The sequence below is a fragment of the Myotis lucifugus genome, unplaced genomic scaffold (assembly GCF_000147115.1).
Source record: "Myotis lucifugus unplaced genomic scaffold, Myoluc2.0 scaffold_124, whole genome shotgun sequence".
Lineage (NCBI taxonomy): Eukaryota > Metazoa > Chordata > Mammalia > Chiroptera > Vespertilionidae > Myotis > Myotis lucifugus.
The window spans coordinates 1,449,499-1,462,969 of NW_005871172.1; the positions used below are offsets into that span (position 1 = coordinate 1,449,499).

Here is a 13,471-nt window from a genome sequence, read left to right on the forward strand (position 1 = left end):
GCCTAGCAGACCCATCACCCTCCAGGGATCGCTGTCTGTCTGGGATTTTCGCTCTCAGAGCTGTTTGCTTTAGCCTTGATACTATGTTAGATAGGGTCATACAGTCAGCCTCTTGCCAGGTAAGCTCTGAGCGGGTTCATCATATTTATATTTATATATATATGTATATGTATGTGTATGTGTGTGTGTGTGTGTGTGTGTGTGTGTGTGTGTGTATATATATATATATATATATATATATATATATTTTTTTTTTTTTTTTTAGAGGCCCAGTGCACAAACTTTGTGCACTGGAGGGGGGGGGGTCCCCTCAGCCCGGCCTGTGCCCTCTCGCAGTCCGGGACCCCTTGCTCCTTACTGCCCACCTGCTCGCTGCTCCTTACCACTCAGGTCATTGCTCCTTAGGGCTGCTGCTGCCTTGGAGGTGGGAGAGGCTCCTGCCACTGCCGCTGCACTTGTCAGCCTTGAGCCCGGCTTCTGGCTGAGCAGTGCCCCCTCTGTAGGAGCACACTGACCACCAGGGGGCAGCTCCTGCATTGAGTGTCTGCCCCTGTTGGTCAGTGCGCATCGTGGCAACCGGTCTTTCTGCCCTTTGGTCAATTTGCATATTAGGCTTTTATTATATAGGATGTATATGTGTGTGTGTGTGTGTGTGTGTGTAATTTTTTTTCTTTATGCTTAGAGACAAAGTTGCCTACCCAGCTATGTGACTATGGGAAATTTCTTAATCTCTCTGAGCCTTAGTTTCTTCATCTGTACAATGAGAACGACAATGCCCATCTCCTCTGTTGTGAGAGTTAAAGGTGATTGCCCAGCACAGGGAGAAGCACTCAGTAATCGGTAGCTAATTTGCCCCTGAGGGCCTCTGGGACCTGTGTCCCTGCCGTGGCTTGCTTTTCCAGCATGGAGTCCTTGCACCCCAGGATGACTGGGGAAGAGATCACATGGGGCAGGAGTTTGTTTTTACGTATGTATGTATGTTTTGTAGTTTTATTTTTTAAAAACAGATTTTTATTGATTTCAGAGAGGAAGGGAGAGAGAGATAGAAACATCAATATGAGAGAACCACCAATGGGCTGCCTCCTGCATACCCCCTACTGGGGATCTTGCCTGCAACCCCGGCATGTGCCCTTGACCAGAATCGAACCCGGGACTCTCCAGTCTGCAGGCCGACATTCTATCCACTGAGCCAAACCGGCTAGTTGTTTTAAATCACTTTTGCTCATTCAGGCATTTTAAAAACAAACACATTTTAAAGGTTTTATTACTCATCTCTAGGAAGAACTAGCCAGAAGCAGATACCTGGAGAAATTATAAGGATTCCTGAAATCTTAATTAGATTCTCTCAGCAGGTCCACAAATCCATTCTCTTCAATTTCAAAAACAAAAAGCTCTGAACGCCCCAAACTGACCTGACATAGGCTGTTTACAGTCTTTGTCTACTTACTCTGAGTATGTGTACCATTTACTGTAGGAATAATACTGTTGTTTATGGGGTGCTGTTCCTGTACCTTGCAGAAGTATATATGATGTATGTATTACTTTTCTACAGTCCGTAAAATTCTGATCTGAAACGTATCTGGCTGCAAGGGTTTCAGATTAGGGATTGTGGACCTTTACTGTATAATAATGATAGACATATTGTCCCCTTACACGGATGTCACCATGTGAATCTTAGAGTCACAAAGCATAGTACTAGGAAAGGCCCTTAGAGATCATTGCCACCCTCTTTCACATACTAGGTGTACCAGTTAATAATGTGGATTTTTTTCAATAGATGGAGTTACACATATGTTGATATATATGCTATTTTGTTGTATTGACAGCAAGCTTCAAAACTTCATATGTCAAATTTGCTGAAGGTGTTAACATCATAGATATTTTTACGCTTAAAAATGTCGAATTTCGTGCCAAAAAAGCATTAGCGGGAAGTTTTAATTACTTTATTTTGAAGAAAAGTGCTGCTGAATACTTCGGGAAGCTTATGGTGAACATGCTCCATTTCAAGATACTTGTGAATGCTGGTGTAAACGCTTTAAAAGTGATGATTTCGATATGAAAGACAAAGAACGTCCAGGTCAACTGAAAAGGTTTGAAGACCAACAATTACAAGCATTATTGGATGAAGATGTGTGTCAAACTCAAAAACAACTTGCAGAAAGAGTAAATGTTGCTCAGCAAACAATTTCCGATCATTTACAAGCAATGGGAAAGATTTTAAAGGAAGGAAAACGGGTGCCACATCAACTGAATGAAAGACAAATGGAAAACTGAAAAGTCATCAGTAAAATGGTGCTTCAACGGCACGAAAGAAAGTCTTTTTTTGTGTCGAATTGTGACTGGTGATGAAAAGTGGATTTATTTTGAGAATCCCAAATGCACAAAATCATGGGTTGATCCAAGTCAACCATCAACATTGACTGCAAGGCCAAATCACTTTGGAAAGAAGACAATACTCTGCGTTTGGTGGGATCAGGAAGGTGTGGTGTATTATGAGCTTCTAAAACCAGGTGAAACCCTTACTGATCGCTACCGACAACAAATAATTAAGTTGAACCACGCTTTGATCGTGAAACGACCAGAATATGCCAGAAGACACGGCAAAGTAATTTTGCTTCATAATGACACACCATCACACACTTCAAAACCAGTTAAAGACACGTTAAAAGATCTTGCCTGGGAAGTATTAACCCACCCGTTGTATTCACCAGACCTTGCTCCTTCAGATTACCACTTGTTCCGATTGATGGCACATGCACTTTCTGAGCAGCACTTCAAAACATACAAAGAAGTGGAAAATTGGGTCTCTGAATGGTTTGCCTCAAAACAAGAAAAGTTCTGTTGGGACGGAATCAGATTACCTGAAAGATGGGGGGAAATGTGTAGCTAGCGATGGACATTACTTTGAATAAAGCACTTTTGATGTTTCTCTTGAAATTATCGTCTTTTCTTTGATTACAAAATCCGCCATTATTAACCGGTACACATAGTACAGATGAAATAACAATGACATGCCCTGCTTGAGGGCACAAAATTCTTAGCTAACTTTGATTACAGAGAGTCATTACTGGTTTTCCCAGTGGGACATGGGGAGAAGGGACAAGAACTAGTCCTAGCACTTTGTTTCTGTTTCCCTTCATTATTTCTTTTCTTAGCCATCCCAGGTAATTTGATTGTATCAGAAGGAACTCCCATGTTGTCCTCAAAAGCAACATAGGGGAGCTGGGGCATTGGAAGGGGAAGGTGAGGAGTATCATTGGATAAGCAGGGGATGCTAAGGGCTCCTCCCACCTGGCAAGCGTGGTGTTCTGGGGATGGAGCTGCCTTCTAAGTGTGGGTTGCATATAATAGCCTCTTAAGAATGAGCTTATGAAATCTCATTTGTATATAGACTCTGAGATGTTGTTGGGGTGAGAAAGGCAGAGCCAGGTAAATAAAGGGGTTCCCATACTTTTTTCATCCTTGGTTTATTTTATTTCTAGGGTGCAAATAGCTATGGGCAACTTGGCCTTGGCCATAAGGAAGATGTGTTTTTGCCCCAACAACTGAATGACTTCTGTAAACCTGTGTGTGTCAGGAGGATCGCGGGAGGAGGGGGCCACTCTGCTGTTGTCACAGGTAACTTTCTTTCAAGAGTACATAGCCCCTTGTTTTCTTATTTAGACATTTCCCCCTAGGATGTTATATTACCATTTTTCAGCCTTTTGTATTTTGCAGAGGAAAACATTTTGGTACAAGAGCCAAGTTATCTGAGAATCCTAGATTGTCAGAGTTGAAAGAACTTCAGAGATTTGGGCTCTCCTGAAACTCCCACCTCCCTCCCCCTCTTCCTATCTCATTACACAAATGAGGCTCAAAGAAGAAAACTGATTGCTTAAGATTATAAGACATATTCGTGGCAGAGTTGTAAAATATGTCACATTTTATACCATAGATTGCTACTTAACTTTAGCATATAAGTTAGGAGTCTGCAATTAGCTTGTATATTCCTTGAGAGCAAGAACTTTGCATTTTCCTTAATTTCCCTTGGAATAACTAGGATAGAACTTAACAAGTACTACAAGTGCTACAACATTGTGAAAGAGGGCATAGTGCATCCTGGTGAAAAATGCAAACTCTGGGTTCAAGTCCTGGTTCTGTTATTTATTATCTGTATGGCCTTACAGCAGTGGTTGGCAAACCGTGGCTTGTGAGCCACATGCGGCTCTTTGGCCCCGTGGCATGGGCCACGAAGTTTTAATCGCACTGTATGTGCGCATCCGCACGTAGTATTTTGTGGAAGTGCCACACTCAAGGGGCCAGTTTGCCGACCACTGCCTTAGAGAAATTACTTAATTCCTCTGTGTCAGTTTCTTCTCTATTCCATGGGGATACTAATGGTGGATAAAAAGAACCAATGAATTAACGGCTGCATTTTATGGGTCCTTGGCACTTTTGGACCCATAAAGAAATATTAAAAATTATATTTTACAGCTGTATTGATGTAAAGATTAATATAATCCAGGCTAGTTTTAGTATTATATATTCATTATTACTACATTTATTTTTCTGATTTTATTTTTTTAAAGTATATTTTTAGTGATTTCAGAGAGGAAGGGAGAGGGAGAGAGAGAGAAACATCAATGGTGAGAGAGAATCATTGATTAGCTGCCTCTTGCATGGCCCCCACTGGGGATCAAGCCTGCAACCCAGGTATGTGCCCTGACTGGGAATCAAACTCTGATCTCCTGGTTCATAGGCCATTCCTCAACCATTGAGCCACACCAGCTGTAGTTTTTCTGATTTTAAAAGAATTTAAAATTAAAACATTTTTTGTGGGCCTCTAAAAGTATTGTGGGCCCTAGGCCCTGTGCTTGAAGGATTAGTTTGCCCCACACAGAAACCTCTTAGAACAGTACTTGGCACTGTGCAAGTGCAGAATAGATTTGGCTTTATTGTTACAGCAGGTGCTCAATTTGGTGATTAGTTGGCCACTACTCTAGCCCTTGGAGTTTCCATTTAGATACTAGATTTGAGTCCCTTGGCCTAGTGCCATTTGGTACAGTGCACATTAATATACCTGGCTTATTAATGTGGGTGGGAAAAGATCTTTGGCAGTTGTAATTTTCCCTGTGCACACTATCAACAAGGCCTTTGTATTTTACAGATGGAGGAAGCCTTTTCGTTTGTGGCCTGAACAAAGATGGGCAGTTGGGGCTTGGTCACACGGAGGATGTCCTGTATTTTACACCCTGCAAATCCCTCATTGGCTGTCCCATCCAACAGGTGGCCTGTGGCTGGGACTTCACCATTATTCTCACAGGTGAGTTCACTGCTAGGGGAATCTTTGTCACCACAAAGGCTTTGAGTGAGAAGAGCACAATGGTGGTGATGCTGATTAAATGAAAGCCTCTTTGGGTTTAAAACATACACACAAATGTTCTCTATGGTTGTCAAAAAAGTTATGAGGTGTCTTTTGCAAGGAGAGTTTAAACAGTAAAACTTTGGGCAGGAAAACTTTTTAAAAAAATAGATATTTTTATTGATTTCAGAGAGGAAAGGAGAGGGAGAGAAACATTAGTGATGAGAAAGAATCATTGATTGGCTGCCTCCTGCACCCCCTCCTGGGGATCGAGTCCACAACACAGGCATGTGCCCTTGACCGGAATCGAACCCGGGACCCTTCAGTCTGCATGCTGATGCTCTATCCACTGAGCCAAACCGGCTAGGGCTGAGCTGGTAAACCTTTGCCAGAGACTGGGGAATGAAATAGATCACCTTTGGTGGCCACTTCCTGTCCCAGAAGTTCATGATAGCTGCACGGCTGGGCTAGGTGGACAGGAGTGCCAGCTGCGGTTACTCACAGGGGAACGTTGTAGTTGTCACAACAGTGATGGTAGTTTTCCCCTTGCAAAATATGAATATGATTGGACAGAACTGTTCTGTTTCTGTGAAGCCAGATAGCAGAATAGGATGTAGAGGGGTAGGGGCTAAGAGTTAATAGAATACAGTTGGTCCTCTGTATCTGCAGGTTTCACATCTGTGGATTCAACCAACTGCTGATCAAAAACCGAATACCGAATGGTACATGTTGTTCTCTGCCTGGAACAGCCCCTCTCTTGTCTCTCTGGTGAACTCTTGTCCCATCATTACAGCCCTGCTAGGGTGTCTCCATCTCTCTTCTATGGAGGGGTTCTGTACTATGTGTTGACTATGGTAGTAAATTATTAGAATCTAAATAATAGTTATCATTTATGTAGTATATACAGTGTTTTCAATCAATGATTAGGAATTCAAGAATGCAAAGGGCCAACTGTATGCATTGTCCCATGTTATTTTATATAAGGGACTTGAGTATCCTCAGATTTTGGTATCTGCAAGGGGTCCCGAAACCGATCCCCTGCAAATACTGAGGGATCACTGTAATGCTCTTGGGAATCAGTTGACAATAAATACTTTATCAGCTGACTTCTCCCTGGAAGTATTTTTGCCCCATCTAGCTGGCCATTAGGATTCAAAGGACCATCTATAATTTCTGACTAAAGTCCCTCTTTGTCACAGTCCTCTGGCAACAGCATCTTCTGACCATGTAACCCCACCAACCCGAGCCCTGCCTCAAACCCCTGTGGATTCTCACATGCATAGCTCACATCCCAAGCTTTTTAGCACATGGCCTTCAATTATTGTTCCCCACCTACTCCTGTTGTTGCCTTGGCTCTTATTCTCCTCACTCCCTTTACTTTTCTTTCTCATAATACCGAATAGTACATGTTGTTCTCTGCCTGGAACAGCCCCTCTCTTGTCTCTCTGGTGAACTCTTGTCCCGTCATTACAGCCCTGCTAGGGTGTCTCCATCTCTCTTCTATGGAGGGGTTCCGTACTGTGTGTTGACTATGGTAGTAATTACTAGAATCTAAATAATAGCTATCATTTATGAAGTGCTCATTATGGGCCTGTGTTTTGGTTTTAGGGAGTCATAGATAACACTCTGTTTCCTTTCATATTTGGAACCAATTGTGAAAAAAGTATAGAGATAGGTGGAGATCAGACTATTGGCTTTTTACTGATAAAGGCTAATTTGGAGGACAGGGTTCATTGTCAGGCCAAGCGGTTCTTTGATCCAAATTTATCCCCAAAACTCTAGGCCTTCCCTACAGTGGAAACCCTTACTATGTGTCAGCCCAGAGTGCCTGCGAGGAAGGTGCCAAGCCACACGTGTTCTGTTCTTTCCTTCTCCAAAACTCACCAACTGGTTAGGTTACCCCTCGTCCGCTAGAAAGCGGTGAGTATGGGAAAGGCAAGGAGAAAGGTCTGAAGTGTTAAAATAATGGAAATTGTGTTACATGGAAACGTGAAAAGTGGGGAATAAGTATCCTTCTATCCCACAGTGGGCCCTGGGCTGTGTTCCACACAGCTAATCTGTCACAGTTGGCCGTGTGAGGGATAGTCTGTGTAAGGCAGCCATGCCCAGGGTTTTTATTCCTAGAGCAACAATGAAAGCAGGGACCATGGTTTGAATGTGCCGAAGCACAGGGCCCTCACTCCTTTCATTCCCTTGGCTCCTTCGGTGTTTACCCATTGGTCACAGATCTCTTACTACTTAGATGGTGACTTAAGTGTTTGTATTTTGCAGAAAATGGTCAGGTTCTATCATGTGGATCCAACTCCTTTGGCCAATTAGGAGTTCCTCATGGGCCTGGAAGATGTGTGGTTCCCCAGGCCATTGAGGTAAGGACATCACCTGATATGCACCTTGCCGTGTCCTGTTAAAGAATTTCCAGGGTATTACAGTTATTCCTCCGCAGACGGGCTGGGTCCCTGAAAGCTGAAAAACAGTTTTTTCTGGGAAAAATTATCTTGGGGGCATGAAGGTTGTGAGTGGGAAAAAAAACCACCCTCAGTTAATCCTCATACACTTTATACATTTTTGTGGAATAAAATAATAAAGGTTATATGTCTTATAAAGACATTAATGACTTTTTATAATTCTAAAATTAGTAGTCATGGGAACTCTGTTAGAAATTGGTCCTGATAGAAGTGACTTACCTATCTATAGACACTAAATTAGGCAAATGGTATAAGCCAGTGTTGTCTAATTGAAATACAATGTGAGCCATATATGTAATTTAAAAATTTCTAATAGCACCATTTAAAAAAATTAAAGAGAAATGGGTGAGATTAATTTTTGAAATAACAACTTTATTGAGATGTAATTTACATACCATAGCATTTACCCTTTAAAAATGTATGGTTTAGTGTTTTTTAGTATTTTCACAGAGATGTGCAGCCTTCACCATGATCTAATTTTAGAACATATTCAGTACCAGGAAAGAAACTGTGCACCCAATAGCAGTCACTTCTTATTCTCCCCTCTCCTCCCCTTGACAACTACTAATCTATCTCTATGGATTTGCCTATTCTGGGCATTTCATACAAATGAAATTATACGATAGGTGGCCTTACTTTTTTTTTAATGTGTGGCTTTTTATACCTGACTTCTTTCACTTCACGTGATGTTTTCAAGTTTTTTTTTTTTTTTTTTAAATATATTTTATTGATTTTTTACAGAGAGGAAGGGAGAGAGATAGATAGCTAGAAACATCGATGGGAGAGAAACATCGACCAGCTGCCTCCTGCACATCTCCCACGGGGGATGTGCCCGCAACCCAGGTACATGCCCTTGACCGGAATCGAACCTGGGACCTTTCAGTCCGCAGGCCGACGCTCTATCCACTGAGCCAAACCGGTCTCGGCAAGTTTTATTCATGTTGTGGTATGTAGGCAAAATTAATTTAAATAGCTTTTAAATTAATCCAATGTATCCAAACTATTATCATTTCACTTTATATGTCATTAATATATACATTTATTCATGAGATATTTTGTATTCTTTATTTTATACTAAGTTGAACTCTGGTGTACATTTTTATGTCTCTACTCAATCTAGTCACATTTCACTTGTTCAGTAATCACACGTAGCTAGAGGCTACCATATTGAACAGCTTGAGTATAGAACAAGACTCCTGGCCCTAGTTCAGAACTCTTCACTGCATCTTACTTAAGATGTATAAATTTTGGTGCAGTTTATAGTGTAAGTGATCATAATAGGACCGTGGAATATTTTAAGAGAAATATGCTGGGATCCAAAATGAGTTTTGCCACCTAAGCTGCTTCACTCCTATCTAATTTCCTGAAACTCTGACTCAGCGTGGGAGATCTATTTTCAAGGGAGAGAGCTTGGTCTGCTTCTGTCATCTGCTGAATTACAATTGCTGGTCTGCGGGGTATTACTTGGGTCATGGTTTCCATGGTGCTTTAGTTTGTTTGGGCTGCTATAACAACATACCATAGACTGGGTGGCTTAAACAACAGGCATTTATTTCTCATGGTTCTGAAGGCTGGGAAGATCAAGGCACCAGCAGATTGGGAGTCTGGTGAGGGCCCACCTCCTGGTTCACAGACAACCGTCTTCCTGCTGTGTCCTTTCATGGCAGGAGAGGCAGAGGAGCTTTCTGGGATCTTTTTTTTTCTCTTAATCCTCACCCGAGGATATTTTTCCATTGATTTTCAGAGAGAGTGGAAGGGAGGGGGAGAGACAGAGAGAGAGAAACATCGCTGTGAGAGAGACACGTTGATTGGTTGCCTGCCGCACGTGCCCCGACTGGGGCCGGGGATTGAGCCTGCAACCAAGGTACGTGTGCCCTTGACCAGAATCAAACCTGGGATCCTCAGTCTGAGGACCAGTGCTCCAACCCCTGAGCCAAACCAGCTAGGGCTGAGAACCTATTTTTAAAACCACCCCAAGACATATTGGAGAGGACATCCCTTCACATATTTGGAAAGCATCATCAGAAGCTGTAGCAGGTAGGTTTGGCTTCACCTAAGGAGATAAATGGAACAGTGCACAGATGGAGCAGGTGCCTGGGGAGGTGGTGAGCCCATGTGTCTGGAAGTAGGTGTTTGGCAGGGGTTGGATGGCCACTGGTGGGGTGTTGTGCATTGGCTCCTAGTGTTGGATGGGGATTGGATTAGATCCAAGGTCTGCAAACTAGAACCCTTGGTAAATAAAGTTTTATTGGAACACAGCCACGCCCATTTATTTATGGCTTTTATGTTACAGTGGCAGAGGAGAGTAGTGTGACAGAAACCATATGGCCTGCAAGGTCCAAAATATTTACGCCCTAGCTGGTTTGGCTCAGGGGTGCGAGCACTGGCCCTCGGACTGAGGGTCGCAGGTTTGATTTCGGTCAAGGGCATGCGTACATTGGTTGCAGGCTCAACCCCCGGCCCCAGTTGTGGCACGTGTGGCAGGCAACCAATCAATGTGTCTCTCTCACATCGATGTTTCTCTCTGTCTCTCCCCCTCCCTTCCACTCTCTCTGAAAATCAATGGAAAAGTATCCTTGGATGAGGATTAAAAAAAAAAGATCCCAGAGAGCTCCTTTGGGTTGCGGGCTTAATCCCCAGTAGGGGGCGTGCAGGAGGCAGCCAATCAATGATTCTCTCTCATCATTGATGTTTCTATCTCCCTCTCCCTGCCTCTCTGAAATCAATAAAAATATATTAAAAATATATTTATAAAAATTAAAATATTTACTGTCTGGCCCTTTATAGAAAATGTTTTCCAACCATTGTGTACTGGATGAACCTGAAGGTCCCTCCATCTGTGAGAGGCATTGTGATAGGGTATATTAAAAAGGTTTTTGTCTTTTAGGGATGCATGTGGAGGTGTTTATGAATGGGGGCTCTAAACCAATAGACACATAATGCGGGCCATGCTGCATTGCATTTGGGCATCAATTTCATAACAGTTTGGAGATGGATGATTCTGAGGACTTAATCCTTTTCTCTTTTTGACAGCTCCTGAGAGAGGAGGTTGTTAGTATTGCTGCTGGACTGAGGCATGCATTAGCTGCTACAGGTGATCATTTTGCTTTTATTTTCTAAATAGATGTGTAATAAGGAGAAACAGAATTTTAGAAGAAGTCAACTATAAGGAGTAACTCAATGTCCTCCTCCGCTGCACTTGTGATTAATGGGAGGGACGTAAGGCCAAAGTCATGTGGGAAAGCCTTTAGCAGGTAGGAAGGAAGGAAATAAACTTCCAGCTCTTTATTATGTTCTAGGCATGGGGCTAGGCTCTCTTGATTTAATCAATACTCATTTAATCCTCACAGCCGTGCGGTGATGTGAGTTACATTTTTATGTTTGAAGAAACTGAGGTGCAGAGAGGCTAAAGTGCTTGCCTAAGGTTCCACAGGGAGTAAGGTAGTAAAAGGTAGAGCTGGGGTCAGAGTCTAGGATTCCAAGGCCCACTTTCTTGGCTCTGACGGCACTAGTAGGATTTTAATGTCTATTGATTTCAAAGCTTCAATGAGCTTGTCTCCTGAACCGTGAGAGGGCGATGGATGTAGGGCTGATTGTCTGTGAGGTTGAGGGTGATGAGTCGAGAGGGACGGTGACAGGTGGAAGAGCAGTGACTCTTTTCTCTCTCCCTTGCTCATTTTTCTGCTCCCACTCCTGGGCTGAAGGACAGCCCTAACCAGCTGTGGCAGCTGAGGCTCAAGTGTTTGGTGAGTCCAGTTGTATAGTGGGGAGAGGAGAGGAAGAGGCTGGTGCTGCACTGTGCTGATGGTGGTCTTAGTGTTAATTGTACATAAAAATCATTTAAGTTTTTCTATTGAGATAATTGTAGATTCACACATAGTTGTAAGAAATAAGATAGATCTCATGCACTCTTTTCCCAGCTTCTCCCAGTAGTAACATCTTTTGTAACTGGTGCAGCAGCACAACCAGGATGTCTGGGTACAGTCAGGATGCAGAACAGGTGCATCACCACAAGGACCGCTTGTCACCCTTTATAGCGACACTCACTTCCTACTTGCCCCACTCCCGTCTTAGCTCTTGACAGCCACTCTTCTGTTTCCCATGTCTATAATATTGTCACTTCAAGAATATTATATAAATGGTATCATAGGGTATACAGCTTTCTCGGGTTGGATTTCTTTTGCTCAACAAAATTCCCTAGAGATTCATCCCAGTTTTGAGCATCAAGTACTATTGCGGAGTAGTATTCCATGGTATAGAGGTACCACCATATTAGCTCAGGCTGCCAAGACAAAATCCCACAGCCTGGGTGGCTCACACAACAGGAATGTATTTTCTTACAGCTATGGAGGTGAGAAGTCCAAGATCAAGGTGCTGTGAGAATTGGTTTCTGGTGAGGCCTCTGTTCCTGACTTGCAGATGGCTGCCTTCTCTCTGTGTCCTCACATGGCCTTTCCTTTATACACACATGGACAGAGAGACACCACTGGTATCTCTCCTCTACTTATCAGGACACCAGTTCTATCAGATTAAGGTCTCACTTTTATGACTCATTTAACCTTTATTGCCTCCTTATAGGCCCTATTTCCAAATACAGTCACATTGCAGGCTAGGGCTTCCACATGAATTTTCGGGGGACATAATTCAGTCTCTAACAACCACAGTTTGCTTAACCAGTCACCCATTGCAGAACATCTGGTTGCTTCCAGAGTTTGGCTATTAAGAATAAAGCTGTAAACATTTGTGGACAAGTTTTTATGTGACCATAAATTTTCATTTCTCTGGGATAAATGCCCAGGAGTGTGATTGCTGAGTTGTATGGTAGTAATTACACTTTTATAAGCAGTAGCTTCTCTTAGAAATTAACAGGGTGGAGAATTGCCTATCATGGGTTTACTCCCCCCTTTCCTACCAACTTTCTATAATTGCTAGCCTTATGTATACATTTCTGTCCAGTTACAAAGCAGCATAGCTTCTATTATGTATTGATTAACTTAATTGAAAGTCCTCCCCTCCCCCACTCATTTTGTAAATATTTCTGCATGCATTTCTAAAAGATAAGGACTCTTTCTGAAAACATTATTAAAATATTTTTATTGATTTCAGAGAGGAAGGGAGAGGGAGAGATAGAAACATCAAGGATGAGGGAATTATTGATCAGCTGCCTCCTGAACACCCCCTACTGGGGATCGAGCCTGCAACCTGGGCATGTGCCCTGACCGGAATTGAACCCGGGACTCTTCAGTCCGAAGACCGATGCTCTAGCCACTGAGCCAGAACGGCTAAGGCTGAAGATTAGATTTTGATTGGCTTGGTGGTAATCCCTGTGACCAGTCATAAGGCCCTTAAGAAATAAGCTTCTCCATAATGCATGAGTTAACTGAGAATGAATTAGGAACCTTCCATAGCAGTGAAGTTCAAAGAACAATCTGGTCTTATCCAAATAAGCATTTTTTTCTTCTTCTGTTCAATTGGGAAGCAAGTGGCATCGTGTTCCAGTGGGGAACTGGTTTGGCATCATCTGGACGGCGGTTGTGCCCTGGGCAGACCCTCCCACTGTTTTTGACAGCAAAGGAACCGAGCAGAGTGCCAGGTAAGGCCTTTATTTCTTCTGAGTCCTGTATTGATTCTTTGTCAAGAAGTAGAGCCACAGGCATGCAGAAAA

General features: G+C 42.8%; 1 protein-coding gene across 1 annotated transcript in view; it reads left to right on the plus strand.

The window, feature by feature from the left end:
• Positions 1-13,471, plus strand: part of SERGEF (secretion regulating guanine nucleotide exchange factor) — a 197,817-nt gene that overhangs the window by 5,643 nt on the left and 178,703 nt on the right. The window contains 5 exon segments of the mRNA XM_006110126.3: positions 3,483-3,618; positions 5,147-5,302; positions 7,613-7,707; positions 10,840-10,900; positions 13,286-13,399. Of these exon segments, the coding sequence (XP_006110188.1) occupies positions 3,483-3,618; positions 5,147-5,302; positions 7,613-7,707; positions 10,840-10,900; positions 13,286-13,399 (562 nt within the window).